At 47.0% G+C, this 19,885-nt stretch overlaps 1 protein-coding gene across 9 annotated transcripts in view; it reads left to right on the top strand.

The window, feature by feature from the left end:
* Nucleotides 1-225: 225 nt before the first annotated feature.
* Nucleotides 226-19,885, top strand: part of LOC147017026 (transducin-like enhancer protein 4) — a 60,323-nt gene continuing 40,663 nt past the window's right edge. The window contains exons 1-12 of one of the 9 annotated variants that reach the window (XM_085846367.1): nucleotides 226-706; nucleotides 958-1,055; nucleotides 1,575-1,638; nucleotides 2,136-2,180; nucleotides 6,587-6,649; nucleotides 6,795-6,869; nucleotides 11,801-11,924; nucleotides 12,937-12,956; nucleotides 15,988-16,077; nucleotides 16,397-16,450; nucleotides 18,919-19,071; nucleotides 19,742-19,874. In XM_085846367.1, coding sequence (XP_085702493.1) covers nucleotides 683-706; nucleotides 958-1,055; nucleotides 1,575-1,638; nucleotides 2,136-2,180; nucleotides 6,587-6,649; nucleotides 6,795-6,869; nucleotides 11,801-11,924; nucleotides 12,937-12,956; nucleotides 15,988-16,077; nucleotides 16,397-16,450; nucleotides 18,919-19,071; nucleotides 19,742-19,874 — 943 coding nt within the window. In that variant the 5' untranslated portion in view covers nucleotides 226-682. Of the gene's footprint in view, nucleotides 707-957; nucleotides 1,056-1,574; nucleotides 1,639-2,135; nucleotides 2,181-6,586; nucleotides 6,650-6,794; nucleotides 6,870-9,066; nucleotides 9,717-11,719; nucleotides 11,925-12,936; nucleotides 12,957-15,987; nucleotides 16,078-16,396; nucleotides 16,451-18,918; nucleotides 19,072-19,741; nucleotides 19,875-19,885 lie in introns of those variants that run through there. The other 8 variants (XM_085846365.1, XM_085846368.1, XM_085846366.1 and 5 more) reach the window with 8 other exon arrangements.

Raw genomic sequence — 19,885 nt, 5'->3', positions numbered from 1 at the left:
AATGCGCTCTATTTGTCAATACTGGCGGAACCCCACGTGGTTTTGAGCGACGTCCGGCCAAGTGGCTCCAGTACGGGCCGCGCTCTTTTTGAGTGAAGAAGTGTTTGCACTTTGTAACTCTAATCAGTCGCCGCCCGTCTTTGCCCGACACGGAGGAAGCGCGCGCTCGCGATTGGCTCGAGCACGCGCGTCGTCATGGCCCCACGTGGGGCGCGTCATGACGGCGTCACCGCCGATTGGCTCGTCGCGCTAACATGCAAAAAAGGCATCACCGAGTAGGGTGATCGGAGGGCGGGCGTTGCGGGCCGCGTTTCGGGGACGTCGTGGCACTGAGCGTGCGCTGGGTGTCCGGCTCGAGTCTCGCGCTCGTCTACCGGGTCCGGTCGGAGGTCGCGCGGTCCGGCTCCCTCGGAACGGCCTTTGTGCCGCGCTGGTATGCTCGAGGGCCGGTCGCGCGCGCACCGTGGCCGGTTACTGGCCCACTGCGTCCAGCGAAGCGCCTGGCCGAGCCGATCTCGAGGCGCTCCACGGGATCGCTGCGGCCAACCCCGAGGGCTTCTTGTCCGCCGCGGTTCCTCGCTGGCCGTGCCGGGCGCCCGTCGCGCTCGGCTCGGTCTTACGCGGAACGCGGCGTCCCGTTTGGCCCTTGCTCGAGCTGCGCTGCGGCCGGCCGAGCTGCGACATGTATCCGCAAGGACGACACCCGGTAAGTTACGGACATGACCGCTCGGCGCGCCGCTCGCACCGTCCCGGGTTTGGACTTCGATGGGGTTTTATAAATGTTATTTTCGGATCGACCACTTCCACGAGACCCTCTTCGTGTGTGTGTGTGTGTGTGTGTGTGTGTGTGTGTGTGTGTGTGTGTGTGTGTGTGTGTGTGTGTGTGTGTGTGTGTGTGTGTGTGTGTGTGTGTGTGTGTGTGTGTGTGTGTGTGTGTGTGTGTGTGTGTGTGCGCAGACTCCGCACCAGGCGGGTCAACCGTTTAAATTCACCGTCACCGAGACTTGCGACCGCATCAAAGAAGAGTTCCAGTTTCTCCAGGCGCAGTATCACAGGTATCGAGGCTCGATTCCAACCGTGTCTTCTCGACTAACGAGACGAGTGTCTCCCTCGCACCCCCAGGCCGCGACCCTCTCCCCCTTTCCTGGTCGCGACCCCCTTCCCCTTTCCAGGCCGCGACCCCCACCCCCTTAAGAGACCTTTTTGAGGGTAGTTGAGAGTAGTCTCCCTCGCACCCCCAGGCCGCGACCCCCTCCCCATTTCCAGGCTGCCACCCCTCCCCCTAAAGAGACCTTTTTGAGGGTAGTTGAGAGTAGTTTCCCTCGCACCCCCAGCTGCGACCCCCTCCCCCTTAAGAGACCTTTTTGAGGGTAGTCTCCCTCACACCCCGAGGCCACCACCCCTCCCCCTAAAGAGACCTTTTTGAGGGTAGTTGAGAGTAGTCTCCCTCGCACCCCCAGGCCGCGACCCCCACCCCCTTAAGAGACTTTTTTGAGGATAGTTGTGACGTACAGTGCTCGGGATTCCGTTTTTGCCTATGTTTATTGTCTCTAATCTTGCCTCCACCCCGGCAGTTTGAAGCTGGAATGCGAGAAGCTGGCGAGCGAGAAGACCGAAATGCAACGCCATTACGTCATGGTGGGTCATCACCCCCCCCCCCCATCGGCGTCGACTAAAATCCCTGATGGCTTTATCGTTGCATCACGAGGTCCCTCCACTCCTCGCGTTCAGAAATAGGAGTTAAATGCCCGAGTGACGGCAAGAGCGCTGAAAAGAGCTAATTGAGCGTCGCGGAGCGGTGGCAGATGGTCGCCAAGACCGCCTCGCTGGCCCGCTCGGCCTGCGCTTAATGGCCTTGATGGAGGTGCCACTGCACTAACCGGGCACGAGGGATCGATCGACACCGGTTGCCCACACTTCCCCCACATTTCTCCCACACCTCCCCTAAACACCGCAGGGATGTTAGCTCTTGCAAGCTGCTGCGTGGTGCAAATATCATTTCCTTTTGATTCAATCATTTCCTTGAACTTCTTTCGGGGTTTCTCGATCGATGTTGTGAACAATCGTAATATTTGTCCATAGATCACGTGCGTGGTTTTTTTTTTTCACACCTGTGTTTTTACCTGCCTTTGCAGTACTACGAAATGTCGTATGGCCTCAACATTGAGATGCATAAGCAGGTACGTCTCTTGGAACCCCGAGCACCCTGTCCCCCGTACGCCCCAACCGGCTCTCCTCTCCCTCTCTCCATCCATTTCATCCTCCCTTGCATCACGTCACTCCCTCCTCGAGTTATCCTCCAAAGCTAGGTGAATGATGTAGCGCATGTCTGCTCTTTTATTATATATTTATATTTTGTCCTACGATCGACAACATCAAGGTTGGCTGTTTTTCAACAGAAGCATCTTGTCTGGCGAGACTGTGGAGGGGAGGGGGGGGGTTGTGTTGGGAGGGAGCACCCTGGATTGATGTGATTATAGCGCCGCCGTTGCCATCGAGATTAGAACCCTCTTGTAGTACACTTGCACCCACGAGACCAGAAGCATTGCAACCGGTGGAGAGTCACGGGTGGCGGCGGCGGCTCAAGCTCAAAATGACGATGCACGCCCACACTGATTATTTTTGCTAACCTTACGGTTAATGGAGTGGTGGAGGAGTTCATTAAATCAAAAGGCGTTTTACCGGCGAGATGTTTCGTGCATTTGTTCCACTTTCTGTGCTGATCTTACAAAAGGCCCCCCGGCTAATTGCTGTTCAGGATGAGTTTCGCCATGAATAATGTATTGTTGCGCGCGCTGATCATTAAAGCGGGGTCTCTTTCCCAGGCCTGAACGGTTCGGGGTCTGTGGATTAGCCCTTTAAAGACAGACGGGTCATAAGCCGGCAGCGGTGAGATGAATGACCACCTAATGGTGTCTTGGGAGGGTTTCTGATGGATCCTTTCCTGCCGGGCGGCCTTGATGCACTGACCCGGACCCACGAGCTCGCGGCTTGTAATTGCCTCGCGGAGTCTGGGGCTGATCGCCTGAGCTCCGAACACGGTGCTGCCTAGTTAACCAGCAAGTGGACTGCGTCTCATTATGCAATATAATCAATCCTCAAGAGCCAATACAATTTTGATGGTTGAGGGAATAATTTCCCAGGCCTCATGGGTGGATACTTGGGATTGGCTTTTCGCCTGGCGCCACAACGGGGTTTTTTTTTTAATTATTATTTTTTAAACCACCACTTTTTTAACCGGATTCAAACGGTCACAAAATGCATTCGTATCCTGGGATGCATTTTGACATTGCAAAAGCATTCCTTTCGAACGCGTGGTTTGCTGGGATGACATTGCTTTGGAGTATTGCAGCCCGTGTTTTTATTTATTTATTTTCTATTGCGTGTATTCAAATTGATGTACATGATCTCCTCGCAGAACATAATCGAATGTCCCCAGGGTCGTAAGAATTCGGCTGGTAGCCACAGACTGAACTAAACACTGCCCCCTACTCACTGCCTCGCGTACGATGGAAGCGAGACGTCGCTGTGCGTTGTGATCCACAATTCCGTTTGAAAAATCCCAGACCACATCAAATTCCTCGGTCTTACTGAGATCTGCCATCGTGTTCAAATAGCCATTTGTTTGGGCGCCTCCGGTGGTCGGGGTGGTTTTGCCTGATATCTTGCGGCACCATCTCTCGGCGCCGTAGTGAAATGGAAAGTATTTTGTGTTCCGGCACGTTGCCAATTTTGCGTGAATAGCGCGAAACTGCTTGGCAAAAGCATCCTGCTTTAGCACGGTAGTTTGCTGCGACTGGGGTAGAACGCGTTCACTTTGAGCGTTCCTCCGTCCTCTTTGATCCGGCCGTAGCGGGAACGTCCATTCGGAATCTTCTGAAGGTTCTATTGGAAGTCCGTTCGACTGTGTTTTTTCAAGCCCTGCCCGCGTGACTTGTGCGATTTCAGACCTCAGCAGAGACTTATCTTTGCCTGTTTACGTCAAATGCAATAGCCAAGCCACCCTTCTCGGAGATCGATTCGCTTCCTAGGGCTGCATCCGATCTACCTGATTATTTGATTGGGATCTCCATTGGGCCTGGAGCACGTTCCTCCTGCCACTGTTGCTGACACACAGGAGTAATTGCTGTCTGAGAGCGGCCAAATTGGGTACGGGCTGTTTTTGCACGCCGTCCCCTGCCCTACACTCTCGTCGCTCTCATCGATTTGCTTTTATGGGGTTTTATTGGCTGATTTGCTAAGCCTCCGGGGTTGCTGGAACCCAAGAGCACACCTCGTGAACTGGGGTGATTGAAGTACAAGATGCGGTGTTTCTTTCACCGGAGTCTGTTTTTATTGTTGTGGAAAACAATTTTGGGCTCGAGACCGATGATGATGATGATGATGATGATGGCCCTATCAAACAACGACATTGGCACACAATTTCTTCTTTGGGGATAAGTGGAATTCATTGCTGTTTATGCTCCACATTTGCGGTCGGATTATTTGGGTTTTGAAATACCCCTTTAGTTATCATATCAATTGGAAGATCACATTGCCCTCCGTACACCAACGTCAAATACAGTGGAACACATGTTGAATGAAACATCTTAACATTATCACACAAAACTTTAATTGCATGGGAAAATGTCTGCAATGCACCATTGATGGATTGCCACTACGACTACTACTATGACTACTACCATTTATTTTAATGGTTTCAATTATGCCCACCTAATTGTGGGGTCAGCCAGGGACTGTTTTTTTGGCCCAAGTTTTTCACGAAATGCTTGGCCATGCCTGCCGTTTGACTGGAGCTTCAGGAGTTTGTAATTTGTTCACGGTGCCGGCGATAACTCGCTTGCTCTTCGCGAAAGACGCCGTGGGATCTTTCACGACCCATGCTGGCAGACGGGTCCCTTCTAGGATCCCTCGTCGTCCTCACCCTGCATGCGAAACGGTAGGATGGTAGATCGGTAGCCAAGAGCTGCGTCGAGATTCAAACACAGGCAAGACGGCTCAAAATAGTCTCGGCTATCCTGCCACCTCCAATATTACCATTGATGATTTTTTTTTTCACCAATATATCTGATGGAAGCCCCTTTTTCCCAGATAAATTGCAAAAAAAAACGATTAAATAATTAATTGCTTAATGAAAACGGAATTGATTAAATCGAAGTGCCAAATTTATTGGACGGCGTAGCCGTTTCTTTTGGGTGTTTGCATTTTGGTTAATTTTAATACAGAACCACCCCCCCCCCTCCATTGAACAAGTGTACAGTTTTGAGGTTTAGGGAAATCCTTTATAATGAATTTTTTTTTTTACACCAGTAAAATTCATGAAAATTTACAGCTTCAGGCTTTTCCCTTAGTGTTTTATTAATCTTTATTTTATTTTAATTTTTTCATCCCACGAGTGTTTGTTTTGTTCCGTGACAACCCGTCTGCGGCACACACGAATGAAAATTCACCGGGCGTGGATATCTCATTGAAATTTGGCTGCTTTCAGGATCAAAACCTGTCTTTCTTTGTTGGAAGAAAAAACAAAACAAAAAAAAACCCAGACATTTTCTTTAAGGAAAATTTACCGTGCTCGGATCATATTAAAGTGCGTATAAATCACACGTGTCTACACACGGTCTGTATACAAATTTACCATAAAAGCGCCGTCTCGCCGAGTGCTTTCCTCGGCTCATAAAGTGCACCAGAGTTTGAGGAATTGTTTTGTCGGTAATTTCCATTTTGAAAGCCGGTGGACCCTCACCTCTTTATTCCGGCTTTTGGCCCTGCCTCGGACGGTACGCGGCGCAGGTAGATTAAAACTCCCATTGGAATAATTGGAAAGGCTTCGGCTCTCGTGGGACAAACCGCGGGTGCGCTTTTTTTTTTTTTTTTTTTTTTTTTTTTTTTTTTTTGCCCTCGCAGACCGAATTGACTGTTTTAGTAATTTGATGAGAAGCCGGTGAAACGCAATCTACTTACGGAAGGTAGAAAAATCTTTGTCTTCCTTCTTCATATGGAAGGACATGCCGGAGAGCGAACGTCAACCCTTTGTGTGTAGGTGCATGCATCCTGCATTATTTACGAAGCTTACGTCCAGGTGCTCGTCTGTCGGCGGAATGCATAACGTCAGAGAAAGGGACAGAGGGGAGAATTTTTTTTTTTTTTTTCTACATCACTACCCTTCGTGCTCTGCATCTGACGAGATGAGATTCGGTGAACGAAATGTTATTTCAGTGCACGCCTCTCTCGCATCACCTCGACTCGATCCTCGAGTTTACCTTTACCAAGAGGTGATTGGCTATTTCAAAATGTCTTGAAAGCTATTTGCTGATGTTTGTTGCTTGGTTCTGTGAATAAACTCGTGTAGGTAATATATATATTTTTTTATCTTGGTGATTCGGAACCTCTTTTGGCATTTGATGATATCAAAGAGCACTGAATAGTGAGTCTGTTTGTTCATGCATTTGTTTTGGAATGCATTGATTTGTGCAGTAGGTGATTGGTGAGAAGGCACCTTGAATTGATTCCACAGTGCAATAAATGTATTTTTTCTCCCCCCCCCCCACCCCACTTCCTATCCACACCTATCCACATACTTCCTCAGACGGAGATAGTGAAAAGACTGAATGCGATTTGTGCACAAGTCATCCCTTTTCTGTCACAGGAGGTAAGGATTCCCAATGGCGTCATTCCGTGCGTTTGCCTTTTTTGTGCGGTGATATCTGTGATAGGTGGACCCACCGAGCAGCAGTCGGCCGTATCGCGGTCCAGGCCAGTTGAGGTGAGCCACTGAGCCTTGCTCTTCTCCACAGCACCAGCAGCAGGTAATCCAGGCGGTGGAGAGAGCCAAGCAAGTGACCATGTCGGAGCTCAACGCCATCATTGGGGTACGTACGCCGGCTTAGCCAGGGTTTGTTTCATCGAGCCTTCTCTCAAGAAGTGGATGATGTTACACAGAAAGTTGCTAACCCAATTTATTACCTCCACCACCGAAAGTGAAGGATGTTATGTTTTCACCTCTGTCTGTCTGTCTGTCTGTCTGTCTGTCTGTCTGTCTGTCTGTCTGTTTGTCTGTCTGTCCGTCTCTGTGTGCAGGATATCTCAAAAAGTTGTGGATGGCTCCGGATGAAATTTGGGGGCAGGTTGGGTGTGTGACAAGGACAAAGTGATTCGATTTTGGTGAAGATCCGGATCCGCATCCGACTACTAGAATTTTTAAGTGATTCTTCATCAACGAGAGAAAGGGCCAAAAACGATATATAGCATGATATATCAAAAAGTTGTGTACGGATTCAGATGAAACTTGGTGGACAGGTCGGGTGTGTGACCATGACAAATTGATTTGATTTTGGTGAGGATCCGGATCCGGATATGAGAATGATTTCATTTTTAAAGTGATTCTTCACCTTTGAGAGGTAGGGCCAAAACGACATCCATCCATCCATCGGGACCTTACTCTGTGCAGAGCGTTGGTGCTGCCAAAGCAGTCTCCTTGGCTAATGGGCACAATCCTGGATGGGTCGCCACTCTGACACAGGATACCAGCATGCTGGCACTCATTTTGCCAACTTCGGAAGGATGACGGGCAGAGTCAACCCCACCTGGTATTAATTCAACAGCCAAGTGGGATTTGAACTCAGGATCCTGGGATGCCAACCCCACCACTCTAACCATTGAGGAAACACCAGGCATGAGATACTGGATGATGGGTGGTAAAATGGAGGTAGTGGGTAGGGGGTGATGTGATGGATGTAGTAAGTGTTGCAAGATGAGGTGTATGGTGCGAGGGAGGAAGTGGATATCATAGGGGAGGAAGGGCATGGTGCGCGAGAGAAAGCAGGTGATACGGAAGAGGAATTGGATTGTGAGGGGGAGAAAGTGGGTTGGAGGAAGCGGGTGGCGCGGGAGAGGATACAGATGGGGCAGGAGAGGGAGCTCTCGTGGCGCGGGAGGGGGAGCTCTCGTGGCGCGGGAGGGGGAGCTCTCGTGGCGCGGGAGGGGGAGCTCTCGTGGTGCGGGAGGGGAGCTCACGAGTGGGTGGCACTGGAGGGGGTGCGGTGGTGCGTGAGGGTGAGTGGGTGGCAGGGGAGGGGGAGCAAGGGGAGCGGTTGGCACGTGAGTGGAGGTGCATTGTACTGGATGGTGCAGTGGAGAGAGCAGACGGCGCAGTGGAGGGAGAGGACGGCTAGCGGAAAGAAGGGGGTGGGCATGCGAATATGGTGATGGGTCGGGAGTCTCCCGGTGAGGCGGAGCAAGTTGATGACACGGGGGATGAAGCATTCATTGCGGTGGAGCAAGTTGTGAAGCAAGAAGATGGTGCAAACATTGTTCAGACTGGCACGAGGGGAGTTGGGGGGGGAGTTTGGGGGGGGCGGAGGTGTATTGCGAATGGTGCTTGGAAGGTAACAAATTGTGCAGGATGGTTCTGTGGAGGAAGCAGAAGGCACTGGGGAGGAAGCTTATTGTGCTGGGAAGGAAACAGATTGTGCATGATGGCTCAAGGGAAGATGCGGATGGCAGTGGTGGCGGAAACAAATTGTGCAGCATTGGATGGGAGAGGAAGTGGATGGTGAGCGGGAGTAAGTGAGCAAGCAAATGACGTGGGGGTTGAAGAGGATGGCGTGTTGGAGGACACAGATTGTGCAGAATTGCAACGGCGAGGAAGTGGAAGAAACAGTTTGGGCAGAATGGCATGGATGGGGAAGCAGAGGGTTTAGTGGAGGAAACACATTGTGCTGAATGGCACAGGGGAGGAAGTGGATTGTGAGGAGGAGGAGGAAGCGGATCACACGGGGGGGGGAGTTCTTAGTGGATGGGGAGGCGGAAGAAGCGGAAGCGAGGGGGAGGAAACACATTTTGCAGGATGGAGTGGCGGAGCAAGTGTATGATGAGGGGGAGCAAGCTGATGGAGCAAGCAGACATTGTGTTGGAGCAAGGAAACGGCACAGAGGAGGAAGCTGAGGGCATGCTGGGGGGGAACAGATTGTGCAGGATGGCAAGGGGGAGGAAGCGGAAGGCGAGGGCCAGAAAGCGGATGGCGAGTGGGAAGGGGGGGGGGTGAGGGGGTGGGGATGCGGTTTGTCCAAGATGGTGTGAGGTAAGATGCGGAATGTGGGGGTAGGATGCCGATTATGCGAGGTGTTATTGTAAAGTAAGCAGACATGAGAAATTTTCTAATATTCTGAATGAGCGTTTTCAGATTTGCGTATAACTATGGGTAATCCCTTAGCTATACGAATCGTGATGTGGCCTTTGTACAAAATGTTGTTACATTTGATTTGTGAAATTTCAGGTCAGTTTTGTGAAACATGAGTGTTTGAAAAGCTTCCCAATTTATTATTCATGCCGTCAAGAGGTATTAGCTGTTTATTCCTCCTCTGTGAAACAATCACGATATGTGATTGTAATTAGCACATTAGCCACAGCATCAGTCTGAGTGATGACGTGATCAGCACGGTGTCGAAGCACCTTCAATTGCACGGTTACATTACTTACCAATTGATGCTGTGCTTCCCTCTTATTGTGGCGCAGCATCGTCATTTATGGAAATAAATAAATAACGCACTGTATTGAGATACTTCACTTTGGTCTCCGGCCTCTCGAGTCGAGACGACTTTTAAAAGTATGGAAGCCTCAGCAAAGCATGTGATGATCACCTGAAGACACCAAAACTAGAATAAAGAGGCTGAAAAACAGAAGACCAACGCAACCAAATGCAAAGTTCCAGTTAACTGGTACGTTTATTTAATTTCTCTGCTTAACAAATGGAATTGAATTGCATGTAACCAATTTTTTTTCCCCCCATTGAATGAGGCCTCGGTTGGTATGGTAAAATGGAGGAACCATAACCCCCTAAATGACACGCTCCACCCCACAGCCCCCATCCCTCCTTGATATTTTCTTGTTTTGATGTTTATTGTTGTCTGTAACTTGTTAAGCTCTTGGAGTTAATATTTTCCATGGTTGTATCTTCTGAAATTACTGCAAAGTTCCTCTTTTACAGCTTTTTCTTCTTTTTTTTTATCTTTCAAACCGAAGCACTCTCACCACGTCTGAGGAAGTGGATAGTGTGATAGAGGAAGTGGATAGTGTCCTATATAAAGTGTATGGTGCCTTTCAGTGTAATCATTTAATGCATCACTTCCTGTTGATGCCATGTTATCCAAGCAATGACATCCAATGGCAAGTAGTGGTTGTTGTATCGTGCCTGCTCGTTGGTGGACGATGATAGACTCTCCATACCTTTACCGACCTTACAGTAGATTAGAAAAATGTACTGTCGGACCCCACTATTTGTGGATTCGCTATTCGCAGACACAACATATTCACGGGTCATAAAGTGTGACCTGCTTCTACCTTCGCGCTCTGCTTGTTTGCGTTTTTTGTTGTTTATTTGGATTTTTTTTTTTTATTACACTTCAGGACTGGTCTCCTATATCCACCTTGGAAATTGGAAATCAGCCAACATCACAGAATTGCATAAAAAAAAAAAATGTGCAAAAACGGATCCCCTTAACTCCAGCCCAATTTACTGTACTCATCAGTAAGGTTATGGAATCAATTAACACAGATGACATAAAATCATTCCTTTTCTACAACAGCCTCATATCGGATCATCAATTCGGATTCAGACCTGGTCACGCTACCTTGAACATGCTGCTTCTACTCTCCCAACAATGGTGGAGACCCTCAATGTTAGACATGAGATCAGGGCCGTCTCCCTGGACGTATCTCGAGCTTTTGATACAGTCTGGCATCGTGCCTTGTTCTCCAAACTGTCCGCCTATGGAATCCAAGGCCGACTCCACTCTTGGATTACTGACCTCCTCCCCTCTCACAGTCAACATGTGACTTTCAATGGAACCCTTTCATCTCCTCTCCCTGTCAAGGCTGGAGTAGGCCCAATGTTATTCCTCATCTTCATCAGTGATCTTACTGACTGGGAAAATCCTCTGTCTCTCTTTGCTGATGACTCCACTCTCTGCCGTGACATCTCTCATCTTTCTGACAAATAGAGAGCATCCTCTCCCCCTGTCCTCGGACCTTGACAAAAATCACACTGGTCAAACACAATTTTACTTATGTGTCCACATTGTCCACCCTTTGTGTTTTCCTTTATCCCTCATTCTTACCTGCATCCATTGTTTGTCCCTCTCCCAGCGGTCTTTGCAGAAAAACACGGACAGACAGACAGACATCTGATGAATCTTACTTATTAGATTCAGTTAGGGTTCCAATTGTTCTTGGAGTCAGGCCAGCTGTGCAGTGAGCCAATGGGTGGAAGAGACAACTCGACCAATTAGGTGTGCTGGTCTTTGACGTGTTATCTGTCATTCAATGAGGTTACATATAAATGAAAAATCCAGAAAAAGTGATCTTTGAAGGCTCAGATGGTGGATGAAAATACCTTTCGGACATTCCCCGGACAGGACTTGGGCTGTGTGCCAAATTTGGTGGTTCTCGGTGCAGTGGTCTTTGCAAAAAAAAAAAAAAACCGCGAACAGACAGAGACAGATAGACCTCCGATTAATCTTATTTATTAGATTTACATTGACCATGCGCTCAATAATGAAGGTTTTTTTTTTGTGGAAATGGTGTTTTTTGCATTATATTGTTTGCCATGCTGAACTTCATCCATTCCTTGTTTGATGCTATTTAATATTATGTTAATGGTTTTTAAAAATAGTGTTTGACCTTTTGTCTGTTCTTACCTCTTTCCTTCACCTCTGTACTTCAGCACCAGCAGCTGCAAGCTCAGCACCTGGCTCACGCGCATGCACCACCCGTGCCTCTACCCCCTCACCCGGCTGGTCTGCAGCCCCCCGGCCTTCCCCCAGGCAGCAGTGCAGCATCCGGCCTCCTCGCACTCTCCGGAGCACTGGCTCCTCCACCGCACCTGCTCAGCAAGGAGGAGAAAAACCACCACGTGGACAACCACAGAGGTGAAGTTGGTGGGGAAAAAAAAATTCCGTTGATTCAATGGTAAGCTTTGTAGAACAACAGCAAAGCTACTGAAATGTTGCGACCGATGCCTCAGTTTTTGGTCTTCCCAGGTCAGTGTGCTTTAAGTGTCTGCTTGGTGTTCCCATCTGAGCACAATATTAGCCCACAATGTTAGGATCCTATTTTCTGTGCTTCTTTGTCCACCATTTACCAATGTCGCAATTAATGTACAAGTCCACCAATGTCTCCTAAGGTCCTCACGATAAATCTACAAGCTCCTCCATGAGCTTGACGGACCGATTCCAATGTACCATACTCTGTTACAGGGCATCGGTGCTGTTGAAGTAGTTTCTTGGCAAGGGCTATACTGCATGGTTTGCCACTGCCTTCCCAGCAGTAGTTAGGGCATGACTGTAATTTGTTGATGGTGTAGTTGACAGTTCGCCTGCTCTTCATGACCGACACTGTCGGATCATTAACGTCCACCAACTAATTCCGGCAGATGGGACGCCCAGCTTAACGTCCATCTGAGGGGTGACACACACATCTTGCTTGTGAAACACCAGAATGACAGTTTATAGCCGGGCCAGGATTCGAACCCAGGCAATATGGCTTTATGGTGAGGGTGGTTACCTCTCGGCCATCCTGTCATCCATGAGAACCTGAAAAGGACCAAAAAAAACCTAAAGTCATAAAGGAAGCACAGCAATAAATCCACATAATGTGAGAGACCTGTAGTTTCAAACAGAAACCGAGATATGCTTTCGTAAAGGCCATTTTGTACCCGGAAGTTTTCATTGTTGTTTTCATTTGAAAGTTTCCTTGCTCGGAGCATTTGGCCGCCGGTACAACCTTCACCCTTTAAAAGTGCAATTGACAGTAATGCTCATTTCATGCTGTGATGTCCAAATGGCTGCTAACATGCCTGTTTTGTTTTTTTTTCTCTCTCTCTTTCTCTTTCTCTCTCTTTCTTCCCTGCTGTGTAAAATTGGCCCCGAACTGAATTTTTAGCGGAAAGAGACATGGCAACGGTAAGAGTTTACACATTTGAGTTTTCTAACATCTTTTTCTTTCCTTGAACGCTGCACGTGCATTGGAAAATGAGATTTGTCGGAATTGTGTATTTCTTTTTTTATTCCGCACCAAAACTTTCGCGTCTCTGTTTGTGTCCGGCAACGTCCGATTCGATGAATTTTTTTTCTGAAAAGAGCAACGGGCAAACGAGATTGCTTTCAAAACGATGAAATGGCAGTATTTTCATGGCGACATTTTACGGGCCTCTCTTCTGTTAGAATGAATCGTGTTCCCACATGGTGTCTGCTGCCTTGCTTTGGCTTCGGGTTGGGATTGCAAAAACCTTAAAAATAAATAAAACTGGGGGGGGGGGTGGGGGTTCGCCCCCTAACCTTGAAACGCCTCGCTCTTGGAAACATTCGACCATTTGGCTGTCTCGAGCGCTTTGTACAGAAACCAAAATAGGAACACGTTGACACGTACAATAAGCACAAGCAATCTTGGTCTGGAAAAGCGTCGTCATTTGAAACTTTGCGCATTATGTCGGAACGAGCGTTGATTGGAATAAAAACCTGAGCAGCCTCTAATTCTATTTTCTCCTTGCACGTTCTCCTGTTTACGTTTTGTTAATTTGAAGCTGCCGAGGAGAGGGACCGCAGACCCTTATTATCGTCACATTGACTGTACATTTGAGGCTCTGCTCCCAATGGATTGTAGAATCGGCAGTAAGGGAATAATGACGTTTCGGACGAGCCTGTGTTGTGTTCGTAAAAAGAGGTTTTCCAGCCGAGACCCCCGTTCCCCCATCCCCACCTTTTTCAAACACTGTGCTGCTAATTTATGACACATTCCCTTCACTTGTCGCAAGTTCTCGTCTCGTTTGCCTCGGGGGGCCTTTATTAAAATGGGTTTCTTGTGCATTTCTTCCAGTTTGCTTTGGCCACCGTCTGGCTCCGTATTAAGTTCCTCGCACCCGGGTGCATATTCTAGCGTCCGCCACGGTACATCTGGAGGACATTTTGCTTGGCCACGGCTTCCTGAATCAACAAATGCGGTCTTTTTGCACTATGCGCAAATTATTCTTGTCTGCTTTGATAGTTATTCCGACTCCCTGCTGCTTTCCAGTCCAACTTTTTGAAGTGTCTGGTAAACAGCCTTGTTTCCATTTCGTAATTCCAGACATGTTCCCCCCCCTCCAACTCCTTCCCCCTCCCCCACCCCCTGCTGGTAGAGCAAAATGAAATCGAATGCATTTTGGCTTTTTGCCACGGTGAAGCTTTCATCTATTTATTTATTTATTTATTTATTTGCCAAGTGCCATTTAGGGGCTCTGAAACTTTTACCCCCGTGACCACTGTTCGTATTATATCTGACAAAGTTGCTACATATTATGCTTGTATATGATTTTCATTGAAAACCATCACAAAAACAACCTTTTGCCTCGAATAAAATATGAAATTGTAATCCCTCCGAACCTGAAGGTAAGAGCAGGAATTTGTAATGTTTTCAGAGTGCCAGTCATAGCTCAACTACTCTTCACGAAGAACACCTTGGGATCTTTCACATTCGCCAACTAATGCTGGCAGACAGGAGATCTAGTTTAACGTCCATCTGAGGGACAGCGCACACATTGAGGAATCACCGTGCCTGTACTGTGAAACACTGGGATGACAGTTTAAATCTGGGTTGCGATTTGAACCAAAGCTCGACAGCTTCGAGGTGAGAGTGTGTGTACCTCCAGGCCATCTTGCCAGCCCACTAATTTGTTATTGTGTGTGTGTGATTTGCTTAAAGGGGAACAGAAATTATTTGATTTCAGGTAAACAGTGACCATGGATTCGGCATCGTCGACCAAAACGAAAACCTGTTCAGAAAAATACGCAGGTGGCTCAACTTGACGGCCTACCCCGTGTCCTTTTCAACCGATGCTGCACAGTGCCAAGAAGAGTCCAAGCAGAGCGAAGCAAGACGTGTTGAAACCTTTGCTTCCTCATTTCAATTTACTTATTTCTATTTTTTTTTGTGTTGGAAAATTTATATGACACGCAAGCAAGATAATGTGCCGCGAACAGCCAAGCTGCTTTTCATTGCGATGTGGATTTTGGGGAAGTGTTCTCCTGCGGCATGCAATTTAAAATGCAAACCTAATCGGGTGAACTCTTTCGTGGCCATGCGGGCTGTTTTCCTTCTGTTAGCCAGGAGCAACCATGTGTATCTTATTTGTATTTGGCCGACATTCAAAGTGGCAGCAAGGCAAGTGCAATCGGGTGTTGAATTTATATAAACATAAGCGGTGTAGTAATGTAGCTGTGGGGCTCGGGGGGGGCGGAGGGGGTGGGGTTAACCTTGAGCCGATGTGGTGAGGGGGGGGGGTGGGTGGGAGAGACCGTGATTGGCTGGAGAGTGGACAAGCGATGGTTTATTCCTTCCTTTTCATCCATAACCATAAGCGTCTATACGATGGGGCTTTTCGGCAAAGGTAGAGTAATTTGAGTTGACTGATTACCTACTTCCAAGCAATAAATAAGAAGGCCCAAGGCTGCAAGGAGTGGTTGACTGAGCAGGGTATGCTCAGACCCCTGGCACACATACCCTGCTTTGGAAGGTCCCCTTTGACTTTGTATTTCCACCTGGATCGTGGCTGGGAAACTGCCCGGTTAGCCGAGTGAATGCTCAATTCGACTAATATTGCCAAGCGGGAGTGCTTTCAGTCGGAGAGAGAGGAATTCTGCTTGGTGGAAAAAGTTGGCACTTTGATTCATGGACGATTTGCCTCAAATTTGCTCAAATTGTTTGCCCGACCTTGGAACTGTGAAAGCTATTTATTCTTAATAACTGCATTAACTTAAAGAGGTTTTTATGTATTTATTTGAATTGTGGAGGATGCTTTTTCGGGTTTTTTTTTTTTTTTACATTTTCATATGATGCACATTGCGAGAATCCCATCCCAGGAAGAGGTTTGAGTCCTGCCGAGTGCATTACGCACATGTTTGCTTGTGAGCTTGTGAATTTTTTCTTTGATGTTGTGCCATTTCCACCCTCTTACAGAACAAATCCATGTCGCCACCGAACAACCTGCGGACAAGCGAAAAGCATCGCAACTCCATGGATTTCTCCAGTGATGGCAAGAAGCGGAAGGTGAAAGGAAATGTTTGTAAATTGCTGCACGTGCACATAAATGGAGCATTTAAACAGCCTAGTGGATTCACCTTGAGACTCCCCAGGTTGTTTCAGCAAATATGTCACCTGTGTCATTCCACAATCAGGCATAGGGGCACCACCTGATGGAAACCCATTGATGTACAGTAGTTACCACCAGACTACATGTAAACACTCCACACGGGTGCAGCTGTATGCCATGTACTTGCGCTAAATAGTTATCGGTTTGGTATGCTTCGTTGCGCATTGCACGGATTATTCAAGGTTATGTCAACGAGACCTTTTCATTTCTTCACAGGACAGTGACGTGGATAAAAGTGATGATAATCTTGAGGTCGATGTGTCTAACGAGGTACGTGTTGTGACGTCTGCACATTCTTTACTCGTCTCATGATCCTTTCGTTGAAGTAATGTTTGTCAATAGACGAGGCATTTTTGCCCCTCGCTTCACTGACTGATTTAATCAAAAGACGACATATACTTCACAAGCATTCTGCTCTATTCATTCTATAATTTGCCTGGTGTTTGCTCAATGGCTGGAGTGGTGGGCTTGGGATCCTATGGTCCTGAATTCAAAACCCACTCGGCTGTTGAATTAATACCAGGTGGGGTTGACTCTGCCTGTCATCCTTCCGAGGTCGGTAAAATGAGTGCCAGCTTGCTGGTATCCTCTGTCGGAGTGGTGACCCGTCCAGGATTGTGTCCAATAGCCAAGGAGACTGCTTAGGCAGCACCAACGCTCTGCACAGACTATGGTCCTGATGGATGGATAGATTCTATAATTTGTCCGAGGTAATCTTCCATGTGCTTGGAAATTAGCTAACATCACCTTCGTCAACTTGCTGCTTGTACTGTATGTGGCATGAGCAAAAATCACTTCCTCTTTGCTGCAAATCTCAGTTTTGGATGCTTTCTTTAGTTTGAAACTTCGCTTAAAATGAGTGAAATTAAACATTTTGAAAATTTCGAATTGTTCTCCCTCACATTTCAACATCACCATTATGCATATATTGTGAAGTTGTCTGAACTTTCGTTATCTAAGAAAAAGATGATATTTAATACATGGTACCACCAAGTGGCAATATATGATACACATTTACATTGACAGAAATGGGGTCTTTCCCCTTCCTTGAAGCCCCTCCCACTTATGCTACCCAGACAGAAATCATACTTGGGGTACCCTGAGGCAACATGCAAAATTTGGTTGCATTTAGTTTTTGAAGCATATATAAACAAATATATAAATTCACCTTTAAGGTATTATATAGATTCCTTTGCATTAAACTTAGAAACGTGATGCTAAAATCCACACAGAGAATTTGTATTCCAGGTAAGGTACCTACCTGCCTGCCGGCCTGCTCTTGCAAAGAATGCAACATTTGAGACAGGATGACCTGCTTAACGTCCCCTCTAAAATATTGTGTGCTCTTTGACACTTCACAGCAAATGGCATTTTATAAAATTGGATCCAACTAAGTTAGTAATTGAACCCAAGACTGTACAGCTGAGGTTAGCTGAGCTTTTTTCATATTAGATGATTAATAATTTGATAATGATTGAAAAAAAATTAATAATAATAATATGAGTTAACCAATAAGGAACTTTGACACAGTTGGCCATTCAGCCCTTGAAAGCTGGTGCAATGGTTGCCAACCTATCATTGTTTGACCATGCTCTATTCTTTTAGTAAAGTGCTGAATGTCAAACGAGGAAGCGGCATGTACCATTTTTAAAATCTTTGATATGACTCGGACAGGGTTTGAACCACCGACCTCCCAGACTCCGAGCGGACGCGATACCCATTACACCACCGAGTCAGGTTAATTATTCCTCCGCACACACGGAGCAAAAAGTGGAGTTGAGCAATTGGTTCACGTCAATCTGTCTGTCTTATTAGTTTATGATGGAGGAACTGATCTTATTAGTTTATGATCAAAACTTATTGAAATGTAATGTTATCGTTTGAGCACGAATCGGAAAACGCACCTGTAGCTCAGCAGTACTTTAGCTGTGAATTTGTCCCAATCGCACAAGCGCAGAGAGGAGTGACATAATATTTTTACTCTGTCTGTCTGCTTGGCAATCAAAGAAAATTGAAAATCATTCCATACAGGAAACATATACTGTTTTTAAGGATGTCATAAAGGACACAAACAACAGCCACGAAGAACTAATGTAACATATGAGATCGGTTAGTGTAATCGACAATGGATAAAACGGTGGTAAAACCTGCAATTAATTTATTTATATGCCTTTAAACCTTTATTGAAATTGAATTATACACCTCAACACTAGAACACAAATCGCCTTCTTATGACATCTAAGAACCTCCAGTTTTGCAGTCCATGGACATGTCCTATAGGGTGGTGTATGTAATATGAGCAGTCAAGCGCAGCCCCTGGGAAGTTTGTGTGGCATGAGGGTGCAGTATCGGGTTGAAGAAGAGGCCGCCGATTGTGGCTATGTCCAATGCCGATTGACACTGCATTCTATGGTGATCAATAGAGCCTTCATCTCCTAAACTGTGATGCAACGTCATCTTATTACAGTGAATAAAGGTGGTGTATAAGATTGCTTCAGTCGCGCTAAACTTCTGGATTTTTTTTTTACAACAATCTTTAAAATCATTATTTTATTTAAAGTGAAGTATAGACTTGAACACTGCTTGGGGAAATCGTGTTCTATGAACTATCTAGTTATTATTAATCATGTTTTTGTTGGATTGTGTTCATTATTAAACATTCGGCTGTTGTTTTTCCTGTTGTAATGTTCTTGAAATTCCACTGCGATTGTACAGTTTTCCTATGTCGTTCCCTTTAGGACACATCTTCCCCTCGCGGTAGCCCGATACAATCTCCACGTGAGAATGGCTTGGATCGCTCACTAAACGGCAAGAAAGAGACATCTGTGAGCCCGGGCTCGGTGGCGTCGAGCAGCAGTACGCCATCGTCAAAGTGCAAAGAGCTTGCACAGGTGCTGACCATTCCGAGACGCAAAGACGGGAACGGGAGGTGTGAGATAGGTGTTTAAGATGGCACTCGCCATGCTCGCCATTTCAGAGCGCAGAGTTAGCTTGGCATTGTGGTACCATCAGGCCCAACCCGATTATTTCTGTGGAGCCGCAAAGGATTTTCATGGTTGAAAGGCCTCGATGCTGATTTTCACCTTTTTGAATAGGCTCTGGGTGAAGCAGCCTGTTATTTTCGCAGTTTCATGGCCTGCTGTCAGACATCACACAAATGTGCTGTCCCTAGTGTTTCTGAACCTGTGATTCCTCATTCTGACTGACACTCTCCGGCACGGAAGGCTCAGCCACCATTTTAAACACATGTGCTGATACTTTCCTAAAGCCAAGTGAAGCACTTTGCGTCTTCTCCAAAGCGCTTCCTATATCTTCTTGGGGTTCTTACGACAAAGACCTTTAAATAATCCCCTTTTCGCCTTTACCTTGAGCTTTAGAAAATTTAGTTATTTTCTGCGTTTTTTTACATCATATCTTTGGCTTGTGCTCTCTGTTGCAATGTTTGAAGTAGTTTTTCGGTGAAGCTGTCTTCTGTGCTTTGAGCTGTGATGACTGGCGTTGCATTTTCCAAAGAAGCTTTGCATGGAGGAATTTGGGTTTGATACCGAGCGTGCTTTTCAGACTGACAAGGGTGGTGCCTTGGGAATCAAAACCAGTACGTCGTTACCCCGTGGAGAACTACCCAGTCTGGCCACGAGTGCAACACCCGGCCTGAGGCCTGTACCTGGGAAACTTTCTGCAGTTGACCATCTCGGTTAGTGTCTC

This window comes from Eptatretus burgeri, chromosome 11, assembly GCF_056783735.1.
Source record: "Eptatretus burgeri isolate ZD-2024b chromosome 11, Ebu_testis_v1, whole genome shotgun sequence".
Taxonomy (NCBI): Eukaryota; Metazoa; Chordata; class Myxini; order Myxiniformes; family Myxinidae; genus Eptatretus; species Eptatretus burgeri.
Note: the sequence above shows the minus strand (reverse complement) of the source record. Positions and strands in the feature narration are given on the sequence as shown.